A 16,300-nucleotide genomic window follows, 5' to 3' on the forward strand; every position below is an offset into this window, starting at 1 on the left:
AAATTTGGTACTTGTCTGCATAAAATTGAAAAAGTTCCAAAGATCTTGAGATCCTATCTTACCATGGTGTAAAGTCAATGAAGAAAAAACGTATGGAAGGCATTGCTCAGGATTTCAATTGATCGTGGAAAATCACAAAAACTTGAGATCAAGTTCTTTTTTCAAGTCATGGAGAATGATGAAGATGGACATTTTTTTTAGTTGGAATTAAATTAGGATTAGTATTTATTGGAGTTAAATTAGGAATAGCTAATTAAGTTATAGGAGAATTATAATTAGAATCATAATAGGTTATTAGAATCCTAATAGACTTTGGATTTCTTAGAAAAACCTATAAATAAGGCTAATTGATGTAAATCATAGTAATTGATTGGTGATTAAATAATATTAGTTTTTTTACAAGTGTTGCAATTCTCGATGATGAGACTCCATTGATTTTCTTCCAGGTGAGATTCTTAGAAGGCATTAGTAAGACTTTATAGTTTTTATATCTTCTTTGAAACTTTTTTCTCTATATTTTTTATTTTATTTTTCTCTACCATAACCTTTATCCCTTATTCCTCTCCTTAAACCCTAAAAGATACAAACCCTGACCCACCTATTGATTGTAGGCAACCATCCTTGGGTTGTCCTACATCAATGCGTAATGATGGTCTGGAAATTAGCACAAAATCAGATAAAAATAAAAATAAAAAGACTAGCATCACAAATATTATCTAGGATTCCAATTTAAATTTATTTCTCAAGATTAAAACTTCTCACCAATGTAGATCTGCCCTCGGTAGTCATCCATAAATCACCTTCCTTTTCAGGACATAGGTCTCCGGAAGTATCACTACAAAGAGACAATTTCCTAATGTCCTCAAGAAGCAATTTCTGCTCCCGTTCTTTCTGCTCAAGATTGATTCGTGCAAGTTCTACCTCTTCAACACCATCAGGAACCACTTCATCTGCCTCTTCTTCAACATCTTCATCATCTTCAACAGGATATGACAGACTACTTTTCCTTGGCCTGAATCACATACTTTACTCAAATTATTTTGAAGAGTAAGAAAGTAATTGCATCAAACAAAATATTATTTTATCCTGAATAATGTGTTTAAGTCTAAGTACTTTGTGGCATAGAAAGTGACTGCATCAAATTTATAAGTTCTATGTTTTTTGGTTGCTTGGTGAATATACATTTAGTTGGCAGATAAATATACAAATCAGTAAATCTAGAGCCAGAATTCATGCATGAAGATACATATATTTAGTAGGCAGATATTGATGAGAACAATGAAGCTTGACTCCACAAATATAATTAAGAACTTGGCCCTTACATCAAATATGTTTAGACTCGCTCAACTTCACACAACAACACATATTGATATAAAAATGTGAAGACTGAGTAATTAACATAGCATTCTAATAAAGATAACTACTGACATCATAGATGCTGTGATAGTGAGAAGTGGAATGAGAAACCACTTAATTTAAATTTCCAAATAGTTAAAAAAAAAAAACAAGAGAAAAGATTTCAAAAGAATATAAGCAAAAAAAAGTGCACATCCTCACTTGGGAAGCCGTGCAAAGAGAAGGTTGGTCAACACATCTAGCATAACCTGAAACTGGCGGGAAGTCATTGTCGCTGTTATATTGCGAGAATTGAAAGTGAGCTCTTTCAAGGGCTTCACCTGCATGGAACAAATATACAGCAAGTGAATTGCTTAAAAACAGAGAATCATGTGAAGTAAGTTTTAACCAGCACTAGTGTGACATATAATAGTGGATGCCAACATAAAAAATCAATGCCTCTGATACACAGGTCAGAGGTACTTCAAATAAAGTATCTAACGAAATTTATACACATCTAAAAGAAAGAAAATCCACCTTCAAATCTGCAGTTCCACCTTTGTGCCTTGTGTACCGGAAGTACATATCACAAGGCATAAACACCCTTTCAAGTAAAGCACCGGTACGCTTTACTTTTGGAGAGCTCCGACGGATTTTTGGAAGCCATTGCAGTCCAGCCCCTGGATCAACATCAGTTGGTGCAACATGAGCCTGCACGTCCTCCAACATCACAGAAAATTCCATGCGTTTCCATGTCATTTCAGGTTCACATTCAGGAAGTTGTACATTTTCAGTACCAAGTGCTTGCTCAATCATCTCATAGCCAACATGAAGGACCGAATGAAATGAACGGGCTAAAACACGGCCACTAACAGCAGCAAGCAGAAATCTACCCTGGAAGACAAATAAATGGTGACAATAATGCATGAATATCATTTGATGACATGACTAAACAGATGGCAGACTATTTGCAGATAAGAGGTGTATTGAGAAAAAGTAAGAAATACATGTAGATGATCGTGGAACTTTAAATGACTATAAAATATCATAACTAAACACTCAAAACACAATCAAAGTATTATCATAAACAATGTAGTAGATTTTTTGTTTTTTTTTTTTTGAAAGAGAGAACAATGTCAACGCTCTTACTAAAATTAGATTTGTTCCGTAAGAAAGATACTTTAGAGAAATGAATTTGGGTGGGATAGAACATGGGGAAGGGTGGTGGTGGCAAGGTATGAGGTTGAAGTTATTTAGATCCTCAATAGGTCTTGGTCCCATACAGTTGTGGACTTCACATATCTGTTTCAAAACTTCAGGATTCTCTTAGAAAGAGGGGTGTGAATCTTGAAATTAGATCCATTATGACATGAAGATGTCTTGGATACTTGATTCCAAAAGTTTGGGTGGAATACATGATGAAGAAGCATCATAGCGGCCAACTATGAGGTCAACAGTATTTAGATTCTCAACATATCTCAGTCCCATGCAGTTGTGGACTTTAGTCATCTATGTCAAAGCTTGAGAATTCTCTTACAAAAGCAAATATGAATTTTTCTAGGAAATCAACCCTCAATGAGATTCTAGGATGATCTGTGGGGTGGTGAATTGACTCTTCAATGTGCACATCCACTAAACTTAACTCAACAATGCATTAAATTCAAAGTACTAGGGATTGCTTTGATTGAAGATCTTATTTTTTTACCTTCTTTACGTGCTTATAACCAAAAAGTTTGCAATGAATCTTTTGATCATTATTATGATGGATCAAGTCATAAAGGGATTGGGAGAGTTTGTGGGACAAAAATTTACCTATCAAAAAAAAATAAAAATTATAGATCTAGTGCTGTTTGTTTATGACGAAAACCAGAAAATTAATACAGCTACTATCCAAATACCACATAGAGTAGAACCAAGTTACTCCAAACATCATTGAAGCTAAGATTTTTTAATATAATTTTCTTTTTTATCTATCCAAAAAAAAAAAAAAGGACTTTTTAAAGGAGAAATCTGGCAAAGATCTTTGCACAAACTGAAACCAGAAAATTCTGGATAATTACTTAGTATATTTCTTCTGGAAATAAAAGTTCCTACAATGAGCAGGTTCTTCCACTTTTATAATGCTAGCCCTTAACTACTTTCTTATGGTTTCCTGGATATAATAGTAGCCTTCATATATTTATTTATTACAGTTTTAGTAAAACAAGATTGACCTTTTGGCAGCTAATTTAATAACAAACTTTCAAACCTTTGATTGTTCAAACTTGCTAATCAACCCTCTATTAATGATTGCATTAGTTCAGGCTGTCGGATGAGAAAGCTTACTATGAACTATTGGGTCTCTCTCATCCCAGAGTCATACAGCTCAACTTCAATGGGTATTCATTGGACAGTCTATGTAAAATAATAGAGATCACAGAGAGCATGTTATAGTATTCTCCAAGTTGGTTGATTTTGGGCTAAAAATTATAAAGAACATTGAACCTTGTTGGAAGGGTTGAGATCAATCAAGGCAACTACTCAATTCTCATTCAGGGTGATTCTTTCATAGTCATCTCTTGGGTTAGACTGACCAGAACTGATCCTTAGTACTATGATTATCTGATACAGGGGAGCTTAGATTTCTCAAGGGACTTTTTATTTAGGTCCTAGACTGGCTAATCAAGAAGTGAACTTTTTAAACAGGGAGGGAATGTGCATCTTGGCATGTTCTAGTGAGATGTGTCCAAGTGATTTGATGATTGCTTGTGGGTTTGGATTCTGCTTTCTGTTTTTTGCAACTCTGAAGGATCTTTGTGCTTCTCTTCTAAATAATTTCCTCTACTTATCCAATAAAATGTTGCTCCCTATGAAAATGGGGATGTGGCCGGAGAGGACATTGCGGATAAGGCAATAGCAAAAGGTTTGTTGCATATGATCTTAAAGGATGGTGTTGGAAGTCAGAGTCAAATGTCATTTGAATTCCTTTAGTTTCAGGTAAGTTATTTGAATTAGTCTTTGTTATTTAAATTTTATGCTTATCAGATTAGGAGTCGTATCTAAGTTTAAAAATAAAGATAGTTATTTATTTGGTAGTTATCCTGTTTTTTGAGTTTAAATTCAGGTTTCTTAGATTTGAGGATTCTGTTGAAGAGTCTCAGAATAAATTAGGGATGTATGTTATTCTTTGAAATAATGAAGATTTAATTATGGTGCATGCCAATTTTTCTTCCTTTCTGGTGACAGATGGCACACTGGTGAAGCATAGGAAAAATTCTGGCAGAAATAATGGGGGTAAGAGTGCAATGGAGATGGACCAAAGGTTTTTTCCAGAAAAAAAAGCCTCATTCCATTTGTCCAAACTAGGATTCCCTCCTCTGATGGTCATTTCTCTAAGCTAGCCTCTTTCAGTAGGATTGTGGGGGCATCGATTGATGGTTTTGGAGAAGAGATTCTTGCCCTTCTAAGAAAGATGGAGCTAAGAAAAAGGGGAAGTGCCTCAAGTTGGGAGAAAAAAAAAAAAGAAGACTACTGTTGGATCCAAGTTTGAGAAGGAATTTCGTAAGCTTGAATGCTTGTTAAATTACAACAGTGCTTCAATCAAAGGAAGGACTAATGGGAAGAGCATTTGAGAAATAGTAAAAGTCTGCTAATGAAATAGAATGTGAGAGGGATCAACAAGAGGATATGCAGAAAGTGGTCAAATCCCTTATTTATATGAATATTTTTTTTCCACTTCTTTTAAATAAGGTAATAGTTTTATTTTATGCAATATTTTTATTTTATTTTATTCCTTTGACATTAATCATCAATTTATTTATTTTTCAAATTTTCTTTTGTTAAATGTTAATTCTTTGGCTAATATTTGATAATAAGTGTTCGGGACAAATGTTTACATGCCAAAATCTCCTATATTATATAAAATTATACATATGACTTAGGGTATACCCCACTTCACTAAAGACCAATGCCTTGGGCTGCACCTTGTGCCTTTTAAAAGTATATGTTTGAGTCCATCAAAATGGAAGTGGAAGCTTTTTCAATTTCTTGTAAATTCAAAATTTGCGAGGACATTTTTGTTTGAATGTTCTCATGTGTTTATGGTCCAGTTCAGACTGAGAAGAGAGCTGTTTTGGATTAAATTGAGTGATATAAGAAGTCTTTGGCATGACCCTTGGTGTGTAGGAGTGGATTTAAATGTTGTGAGATTTCCTGGGGAAAGGAGGACCTAAGATGATCAACAACTATCAGGCGTTTTTCAAAGTTCATAAAGGAGTTTGAGCTGAGAGACCTTCCCTTATTGGTGCATCTTTCAAATGGAGCAATGGTTTAAATAAATAGCTTGCATCTAGGATGGATTGTTTTCTTGTCCGAGAAGAATGGGAGAATCGTTTTAGTGGTCTGACTTAGAGCATTTTCCCAAGACCTATGTCTAATCATGCACCTAGCAGGAGGGATAGGAGGGGGGGGAAGTCTTTCAGATTTGAAAACATGTGGTTGAAAGCAGATGATTTCAAAAACTTGATAAAAAATTAGTGGCAAGGGTACAATATTAGAGGGTCATTTAGCCATGTCTTAGCAACCAAGCTCAAAGCTTAAAGGAGGACCTTAAAGATTGGAACAAAGGGGTTTTGGGAGATGTCTCTACTAATAAAAAGTTGGTTGTGAATCAAATAGGATTTTGGGATGCTAAGGAAAGGAAGGTATTTTAACAGTTGAGGAAAGAGAGGCTATAAGAGGGTGGTGATGGAGGATTTTAAAAATTGGGCAGCCATGGAAGCAACTTCGTGAAGGCAAATATCAAGAGAACTACGTGTTAGTGCCTTAAGCTATTTAGATTAACTTGGTAATTTTGTTCCATTCATACTGGCTTAGGATTCTGCAAACTTTCTTGTGATTTACACTCTTTTTGAAGATTCAATGTTGCTACAAAATTTATTCAAGATTAAATAAGTATGGTTGAGTTAATGGAGAATAATGACATAAAAGACATAAAGCGGATTTATATTAAAATTGAAAATAAAATTATTTTGGAAAGAATTTTAAATTGAAAATTTAAATAGGAAAGTCTTTCCAAATCTTAGAAGAATTTTGAAACGCAATTTAATTTAAGGATTTAAAAAGGAAAATATTTCTAAATTTTTCTAACTTAAAAAAAGGAAAATCTTTCCAAATTTTTCTAAGAGTCTTAAGTTTACTATAAATTGCTTTTTTGGTAAAATATGATTTCTAAATTGATTATAAGTCCACTAGGTTTCTTTAATATATGCTTATTGGGAGAGTTCTCTCAAGAACTTATGTGCCTAACCTATAAGTGCGCTAGAGATTTGTGATTGATAGGGACTCCCTTTGGAAACAGGTGATAGTTGGAAAGTTTAGGGAGGAAGAGAGGGATTGGTGCTCTAGAGTATTGAGGAGGCTATGAAATGGGTGTGGAAGACAATTAGGAGTGGGTGAGATGTTTTCAAGGGTAGAACTAGTTTTAGGGTGGGCAATGGGTATAAAATGAAACTTTGGAGGGATAGGTGGTACGGCGACACTTTTGAAGGAGTTATTCCTGGAACTCTTCTTGATAGCCTCCTCTAAGGATGCATGAGTTGTTGAGATGTAGGAGGTGGGTAGTTGGAATCCTAGGGTTTTAAGACAATTTCATGATTGGAAGTTAGATGAGGTGGAAGCCTTCTTTAGGAGATTGTATGAGCAGTCCATTAGGTGGGACATTTAAGAGAAACTGGCTTAGCTGAATTAGAAGAGTGACATTTTTCAGTTAAGTGGAAGGGTGGAGGCATTTCCTTTTGGTTCTATTTGGAATTCTCGGGTTCTACCGAATATTTGTTTTTCACATGGGAAGCAATGTGGGGCAAGATTCATACATTAGACCAGCTTACAAAGAAGGGTTGGAGGATCCCAAATAGATGCTTCATGTGCAAAGAAGGAGAAGAAGCAACTAACGACATCCTACTCCATTGCTTGAAAGTAGTTATTTTATAGCAATTGATCTATGCTCATATTTTTTTTTTTTTGATGAATAAAGAGACAATATATTAATGAAAAGAGGCACTTCAAGGAAGCACCCCTAAGTATACAGGAGGTATACAAAAAAAACCTTTACCCATGGCCTATCCAATCAACAAAATCTACAACTGAAGTGGGACCAGAAACAAAAAGACCCCTGGACCACGCCCACAGATTACAAAGTAAAACCGAATTACACCCCTAAAACGTATGCTCTACATTCTCAAAAGCCCTACTGTTTCTTTCCTTCCAAACAATCCAAAAGAGGCACAAGGGTGCTGAACGCCACACTTTCCTCCTTTCCTTTCCCACACAAGGCCCTAACCACCCCAATAACGCTTCTCTTATTGAAGAGGGGAGCACCCATGAAACTCCAAATAGAGAGAAAAGTAAGCTCCATAAACTTCTGGCCAGCCCACAATGCAAGAGTATGTGATCAATGGATTCTTCCTCTACCAAACACAAATAGCATCTATTAGCCAAGGAGAACCCTCTTCTCTTAAGACGATCCAATGTTATGGACTTTTTCCACGTGGCTTCCCAAACAAAAAAACTTACCCTTGGCGGCACCAAAGAATTCCAAATGATATTTGCAGGAAATTCTTCACGCCTTTCCGGGTCCAAGTCCTTGTAAAGAGACTTAACTGAGAATCTTTTGTCCTTTGCCTTAGTCCAAATTACTTCATCTTCCACATCACTGTAAACCCTCCTCCCTTGCAACCTCAAAAGAAGGCGTTCCACCTCAATTACCTCCCAATCATTAATACTCCTAGAGAACCTAGGAGCCCACACTCCCCCTCCAGAATGACTCCATACATCCGCTACCCAAGCCTCCTTATCCAAGGATATAGCATATAGAGAAGGAAAAAGGGAACACAACTTATCATCACCACACCACTTATCCTCCCAGAATCTAATCCTCCTACCATTTCCCACAGCATAAGCCAAATTGTTGCCTACCGCTTCCCACCCTCTCCTAATCGCTTTCCATAACCCAACCCCAAAACTTCCTCTCACAACACAAGACCTCCAACCACCCTCTTCTTCCCCATACTTTGCACTTATGACTTGCCTCCATAAAGCTTTCCTTTCCACCGCAAAACGCCAACTCCACTTACAAAGGAGAGCCTTATTTAGCAACGCCAAGCTCCTCACACCCAAACCGCCCTTTCGTTTATCTGAACATATAATAGACCATTCCACTAAATGAGGCTTCCTTTCCAATGCCCCACCACCCCAAAGAAAATCCCTTTGGATACGCTCCAATCTCAAACTCACGCTTCTTGGCATCTGAAACAGGGACATACAATAGATAGGCATGCTGGACAGAGTGCTCCTGATCAAGGTCATTCTGCCCCCCTTGGAGATATACTGCCTTTTCCAAATAGAAAGCCTCTTCCTCAACCTTTCCTCAACTCCGTCCCAAGTAGCCACCTCCTTGAAACGAGCCCCCAAGGGAAGACCCAAATAAGTAGAAGGAAGCCTGCTAACCTTGCATCCAAACTCAAGGGCCACCTCCTCTACATTCTCCACTCTTCCCACCGCGATGATTTCACTTTTGTCTAAATTCACCTTCAACCCTGACTTTGCTTCAAACCACATAAGGAGCCAACTCAAATAGGACACCTGATCAGTGGAAGGCTCACAAAAAACTAAGGTGTCATCCGCAAACAGCAAATGAGTGATCTCCACTCCCCCTCCTCCTCTACCACTGAGTTGCCACCCCGACAAAAACCCCCCCTCCTTTGCTCTCTTCAGCAAGCAACTAAGAGCCTCCATGACAATCACGAACAAGTAGGGGGAAAGGGGATCCCCCTGTCTCAAACCCCTAGAACTTTTGAAAAGACCTGAGGAAGTACCATTAATCAGAACAGAGAAGCTGACAGTCCCAATACACCACTGAATCCAGCTGATCCACTTAGCTCCAAAGCCCATCATTTCCATCAACCAAAAGAGAAAACTCCAATTCACATGGTCGTATGCTTTTTCAATATCTAGCTTGCAAAGGATGCCCCTTCCCCCACTATTCTGCATTGAATGAATCGCCTCATTCGCAATCAACGAGGCATCCAATATTTGCCTTCCCTCCACAAAAGCATTTTGGGACTTGGACACTAACTTACCCATCACCTTTTTAAGCCTATTAGCTAACACCTTTGCTAACAACTTATAAAGACTTCCCACCAAGCTTATAGGTCTAAAATCCTTGAGGTCTTCGGCTCCTCCTTTCTTAGGAATTAACACTAGAAATGATGCATTTATGCTCTTGACGAACTTGCCCTGATCATGAAATTCCTTGAAGAACCCCATCACTTCCTCCTTCAAAAAACTCCAACTGAATTGCCAAAATGCCATTGTGAAACCATTAGGACCAGGAGCTTTATCCCCATTGAGATCCGAAAGAGCTCCAAAAACCTCTTCCTCAGAGAAAGGAGCTTCTAACATAGTCGCATTTTCCCCTTCCAAGACCCCAACCTGCAGCCCATTGCATCTAGGCCTCCACTCAGTTGTTTCTAACAACAGAGAGTGGAAAGCCTGAACCACACCCTCCTTGATGTCACTTTCTTCAGAAACCCACGTCCCATTTATCTTGATCTTCACCATGGAATTGACCCTCCTATGAGCATTGGCCATTTTATGAAAGTATCCAGTGTTTTTGTCTCCCTCCCTCAGCCATAACTCTCTCGACTTTTGCCTCCAAGCTGTCTCTTCCATTATCACCCACTTCTCATACTCCTCCAAAGCCTTCTTTCTGGAATTTTGCTCTTCAGTATTCAGCACCCTATCCCCTTCTATTGCATCCCACAGCATCATCTGCTTCAAAGCTGATTCTTTTCTAGCATTCACATTCCCAAACACTTCTCTATTCCACACCTTCAAGCAGGCCTTAAGCGCTTTCAACTTTTCAGACAGCGTGAAACTATAGGAACCTCTGAAATTGAATCCCACCCACCAATTCCTAAGTAAATCCCTAAAACCTTCTTCCTTCAGCCACATATTCTCAAACCTAAAAGGGGAAGGCCCCTTCCTCGTTCCCCCACAGTCCAGCAAAATTGGGCAGTGGTCAGAAACAATTCTCAGTAAAAGACTTTGAATTGCCCCACTGAAATAACCTTCCCAATCCTCTGAAACTAAAAATCTGTCCAGCCTTGACTGAGTCTGATTGTTCAACCCACCCCTCCACGTGAAAGACCCCCCTTGCAAAGGGAAATCCCTTAATTCCAAATCATCAATGATCTCCGAAAATCTTCTCATTGCTGATGACAGTCTTGAGATCTTGTTCCTTTCTCCCAACAATCTAATAACATTAAAATCTCCCCCTAAACACCACGGGTCCTACCACAATCCCCTGATTGTCCCCAATTCCTCCCAGAAATCCTCCCTCAACCTCCCAACAGCAGGGCCATATACCCCTGTAAAAACCCAACAGAAACCATCCTCCACGTTTTTAAAACGACAAGAGACTGAAAAATTCCCAATTTCCATATCCAACAGTTCTAGAACTCTAGTATCCCAAAAAACTAACACCCCCCCTGCCATACCCTGAGAATCAAGAGCACCCCACTCCAATGATCTTCCCACCCCCAAGGACCGAACTATACTAGACGACATTCTTTGGATTTTGGTCTCTTGTAGACAAACCAAATCCGCTTTCTGAGTCTTGATTAGAGATTTGATGAGCCTTCTTTTATCTCTATCATTTGCCCCTCTCACATTCCAGGATATAATTTTTAACTTCATTTGCCCTCAGAGACTGACCCCCCACTTTCTCTAAATAGAGCTCTTCCATGCATTGAGCTTTTAAAATTAATGGAGCACTCCAACCTTTTAAGTTCCCTTACTGACTTTGAGGTTTCTACCTTGGCCCTTTTAGCCCCAATCCTCTGGTTCTTCTGATCTTTCCTCATGATCCATCTCTTAAGCATATTTAAAATTTCCTCTTCACATCCCGTGGTTGGCATGCCCAGAAAATCACTAAACTGAGCAAGACAAGAGGATTTCCAGTCTTCCACTGACTCCGTACCACCCACAGTCTGCCTCAAGGAGTATTTTTCATCAGTACTTGTCTCTCCGACCAAAACCATGGCCATTTCCTCCCCAGAACAGCCCTCCTCACCCCTTCCGTCAGCCAATACCATATTCAAGGGGCTAATGTCCCCATCCACACCCTCCATTTCCGTCGCCGATCCACAGCCGCGTCTTCGAGACCCACTCACCGTTCTTTTCCGGCATGAAAGAGGAGAAGAATAGGAGGCCCGCACCCCCCGATACCTTTTCGCCGCTCTTTTCCGACAAGAAATAGAAGAAGAAGAGAAAGCCCGCGCCCCCCGAGGCATCAAAGGACAGGGAAAAGAGGAATACCTTGCCGCTTCAGCCTGGAGAACTTCATCGGCGCCTGAGTTCCAAGCTTCCGGCGGCTCGATCCACTCCATCGGGACAGTCGCTGCTGCGCGATCATCCCCCGCGATGAGCCCTAATGGGTTCTGCACCCCCAAGCTGTCCCCCTCACTTAAAATAGAAGGGCCTCCGAAATGGGCCCAGCCCAATCCTTCCCTCAACTCAAACACAAGCCCAACTCCCCTCTTATCCTGTTGCCTCCCAATTGGACTTTCCCCCACCGGCCCGCTTGCTCCCTTAGAGTCCCCTGTCATCTCCAAACAGGCCCTCCTGCCACCGCCTCCAAAAACGTCCCCGCCTGCAACTACCTTTTGGAGATGGCTGTCCACTCCTTCCCCTAAACAGCCACTCTTCCCTCCAGAGCTTGACACGTCTTCTTTGCCAGTCTGCTCCTGACCAAGGTCTTTCTCCACCCCCTTGCTCGCGCGTGGATCACCACCGATGTCACCTCTAACCTTCGACTCAGGCGACCCTTCACTGTAGCTTCTCGGAACAACCACTGAAAATTTCGGGAGTATTTCCCACCACAACTGGATTGAGTAGCATATAGACCCGATCACTAGCTGCAAAGAACCGGGAAGTCTTCTCCCGCTCGATCTCACTAGGATCCTAGCCCACTGCATTTGGACCGCATTCTCCGCACCTTCATCCACTTCTAAGAATCCCCCACAGCAGTCCCCGATTTTAATGAGCACTTCACGGCTCCACAAATGTAAAGGGAGACCCAATACTCTCACCCACGCCTCCTTGTAAGCCTCTTCCTGTACCAAGCACCCCGTCTCATGATACCATCTTTCCAAACTGATGAGTCTCTCCCTGAATCTTCTAGATCCTCTCGTCAACACCCTTTCTGCCTCTAAGACATCCTCAAACTCAAAGAGGATTAAAGACCCCCCAAAAATATGCACCTGCAAGCCACCTCTCAGCTGCCAAGTGCTCCTAGCCCACACCTTCAACACCTGAACCTCTGAACCTAACAAAGGTCCCTCCTCAAACTTCCCAACCAAGCACCTCCTAAGCTTCTCTTCTCTGCCCTGCACAGCTCCTTCTCCAATCTGCAACCAAATAGCCTCCTCCTCCAAACATTCATTCTTTTTTACTACACTTGCATATGACATCCTCTCACCTCCATTCATCCCACTTTCAGCCTTCCGGCTGTTCCGGAACACAGCCTTTTGCTCCACCTTTTCCTCAGAAAAAGGGACCACCCCGAGCGCCCTTAAATTCTCAGCCAATATGAGCCATCCCCCATGGATTCCTTCTCCTTCTGGGAACACCAGGGAGAAACTCTTTTTTTCTGCCGTGACCACTTTGCAGAAGATGAACCTTCCAGCCCCATTCTCCCGGCATTCCAGCCTAAGAGACCTTCCATTCTCCTTCCATCCTTTGCTCCACCTCGGCATCTCAACATCTCTGCAACAAGCTTCCACTCCTGCCAGAAGGCATCTTAGACTGCACTCCCCGAATCTGACCCACCTGGAATAACCTCTTCCACGCTCCTCTATGACCCCTCTCAGATTCCCTCCAAGCCCCTCAATAGAGATCTCAAAGGACCTGGACTCCACTGCAAACCACCGTTTTCCTTCTTCCCTCATCCTTTCTCAATGCATCATGGGCAACAGTGTAGCCCCATGCCCAAACATTATGCTCATATTTTAGTGTCTAGTAGGTGATGCACTCTTCAATGAGAGAAGCCCTTTTGAGCTAGCATAGGTCTTTCGTCGAAAAAATAAAAAAAAAAGGGTTTGAAAAGCTACTCCTTTATGCTTGTTCTAGACTTTATGAAGGGAGAGACACAAAAGAGCTTTTGAGAATATTAAGGGAAGCAACTAAACCATTCAACAATCTTTCATGTACTTTTTGTTGGAATCGGTTAAGGTGTCTATAGGAGATTGTTTCTTGTCCATCTTGGACCTAGTGGAGTGGCTAGGTTACTAAGAAAGGATCAGTTGTTGTTTTTTGTATTCCCTTGACCTTGTTATTTTGGATTTTTTTTGGCATATTTGTATGCATCATGTGCCATTAACACAATTGATTTTTTACCTATAAAAAAAATAAAATAAATAAAATAAAAAATACAATCTTTCTTTTCAGTTTTGTGGGCCAGTATAAGGGAAGTTTGAAATGGGTAGAGTCAACTCAAAAACTTAGAGGTGTCCTGGGGCTCAAATAAACCTCAATTAAAGGAATCTCAATTATTTGGCCGTTACAGACCTTACCATTCTTGGCTTCAAGCCTAGGATAATGGAGATAAGGCCCTTAGGATTTATGCAAAAAGAGCCACCAAGGGTATTTTGGTTCCTGCACATAAGGATTATTTGGAGTCAAATTTAGTAGCAGCTAGTTATATTATTCCTATTTAGTACTTAAAATTCTTGTTTCTCAGGAAATTCCTTAGTGTAATAAATCCTTCAACACTTAGCTTTCTATTTTCTAAAATCTTCTATATTTTAAAGTGTATTTTCTTAGAAAGTGTCTTTCCTTAAAAGCCTTTTCTTTTCCCCAAAAAATGTCTATTTTCTAAAATTCTATTTTGCATAAACTTTATTTTCTAAAAAGAAGTTTCAATTTTCTAAGTATTTTTATAAAAAGGTTTCTATTTTCTAAAAGTCTTGTCTAAAGTTTCAAAAGTTGCACACTAATCCCATTCTAAAAGCCTCAATGTCTATCTTGCTTACTAAACCTATTCTACTCTCTAAAATTTTTATCAAAATTTCTATTTTCTCAAGGTTCTTAGTATTTGGAGCTAAGGGACTATCCTTTACAGGGGGGTCCCTTTACATGGCGAGGTGGGTTAAACAATCAGTCACAATCTAGGCTCGACAGGTTCTTAGTAACAGATGAGTGGGACAGAATGTTCAATGGTGCCATGCAGGGGATTCTTGCTAGACCAGTCTTTGATCATTCTCCCATCCTACTAGAAGGTGGAGGTTTGAAGAGGGGTCCGTCACCGTTCAGATTTGAGAATATGTGGTTGGAGGAAAAGGGGTTCATGGATCAGATGAAGAGGTGGTGGGGCAATTTAACTTTTACTGGGTCTTTTAGCTTTGTTCTGGATGCAAAATTAAGAGCCTTAAAAGTGCTTTTAAAGACTTGGAATAAAGAACTTTTTGGGGTTATTGAGATTAAGAAGAGAGAAGCTCTTAGTCAAGTGGTGTACTAGGATGCAGTGGAGAATCATTCAACTCTAAGTCTGGGGGATTGTGAAGCAAGGAAGGAGGCTAAGGAGGCTTATAAGACATGGGTGTTGAGGGAAGAAATTTCTTGGAGACAGAGATCAAGGGACTTGTGGTTGAAGGAGGGGGACAATAATACCAGATTCTTTCATAGGATGGCGAATGCGCATAGCAGAAGGAACTGGTTGGCTAGGCTGAAAGTGGATGATTGTTGGCATACGGAGGAGTTAGATTTAAAAAATAGTGTGGTGGGAGTTTTTAATAGTCTGTACACCGAAGAAGGGGGGTGGCATCCTGATGTTGAGGGGCTGCCCTTCATTAGATTAGATAATTGTGAGGCTGAGGGGCTGGAAATTCCCTTTACGGAAGGGGAGGTGTTCGCGACACTTTCAGATCTAAGCAAGGATAAAGCCCCCAGCCCGGATGGCTTCATCATGGCTTTCTGGTTGTTCAGTTGGGATTTAGTAAAGGTTGAAATAATGGGCTTCTTCAAGGAATTTCATGAGAGGGGTAAATTTGTAAAATCTCTAAATGCAACTTTCCTTGTCTTAGTTCCAAAGAAGGGAGGTGCTGAAGATTTGAAAGATTTCAGGTCTATCAGCCTTGTAAGCAGCCTCTACAAGTTGCTGGCCAAGGTGTTGGCCAATAGAATTAAAAAAGTGATGGGAAAAGTGATCTCAGAGTCTCAAAATGCCTTTGTGGAGGGTAGACAGATTTTGGATGCAGTGCTAATTGCAAACGAGGATGTGGACTCAAGGTTGAAAGACAATGTGGGAGGGGTGTTATGCAAGTTGGATATAGAGAAGGCTTATGACCGTGTTAGCTGGAGCTTTTTGTTGGCTGTTCTTAAAGAGATGGGGTTTGGAGAGAGATGGATAAAGTGGATTGATTGGTGTATCTCCACAATGAAATTCTTCGTGTTAGTTAATGGTTCTCCATCCGGTTTTTTTCAAAGCACGAGGGGGTTAAGACAAGGAGATCCCCTTTCCCCTTATTTGTTTGTGATCGCCATGGAGGTTTTCAGTAGTATGATGAGAAGGGCTATTAGTGGGGGCTACTTATCTGAGTGGAAGGTGAGTGGTGGGAGGGGTGAGGGGATGCAAATATCGCATTTATTGTTTGTGGACGATACGTTGGTTTTTTGTGAGGAGTCTTCAGATCAGATGACTTATCTAAGCTGGCTTCTCATGTGGTTTGAGGCGTGTTCGGGTTTGAGGATTAACTTAGAGAAGAGTGAGATGATCCTGGTGAGAAGGGTGCTGAATATAGAGGGTTTGGCTTTGGAGTTGGGGTGTAAAGTGGGAGGGATTCCTTCTTGTTATTTGGGAATGCCCTTAGGGGCAGCTTTCAATTCTTTGGAGGTGTGGGATGGGGTTGAAGAGCGTTTTCGTGGCTTG

The 16,300-nt window shown here is 40.3% G+C and overlaps 1 protein-coding gene across 3 annotated transcripts in view; it reads right to left on the reverse strand.

Annotated features, from left to right (window-relative positions):
* LOC100254031 (protein SABRE) overlaps nucleotides 1-16,300 on the reverse strand; it is a 90,216-nt gene that overhangs the window by 21,180 nt on the left and 52,736 nt on the right. For all 3 annotated transcript variants that reach the window (XM_010666125.3, XM_019216401.2, XM_019216402.2), the window contains 3 exons: nucleotides 1,873-2,229; nucleotides 1,558-1,676; nucleotides 763-1,012 (listed from right to left, as the gene is read on the reverse strand). In XM_010666125.3, coding sequence (XP_010664427.1) covers nucleotides 763-1,012; nucleotides 1,558-1,676; nucleotides 1,873-2,229 — 726 coding nt within the window. The remainder of the gene's footprint in view (nucleotides 1-762; nucleotides 1,013-1,557; nucleotides 1,677-1,872; nucleotides 2,230-16,300) is intronic.

The sequence above is a fragment of the Vitis vinifera genome, chromosome 18, assembly GCF_030704535.1.
Source record: "Vitis vinifera cultivar Pinot Noir 40024 chromosome 18, ASM3070453v1".
Classification (NCBI taxonomy): Eukaryota; Viridiplantae; Streptophyta; class Magnoliopsida; order Vitales; family Vitaceae; genus Vitis; species Vitis vinifera.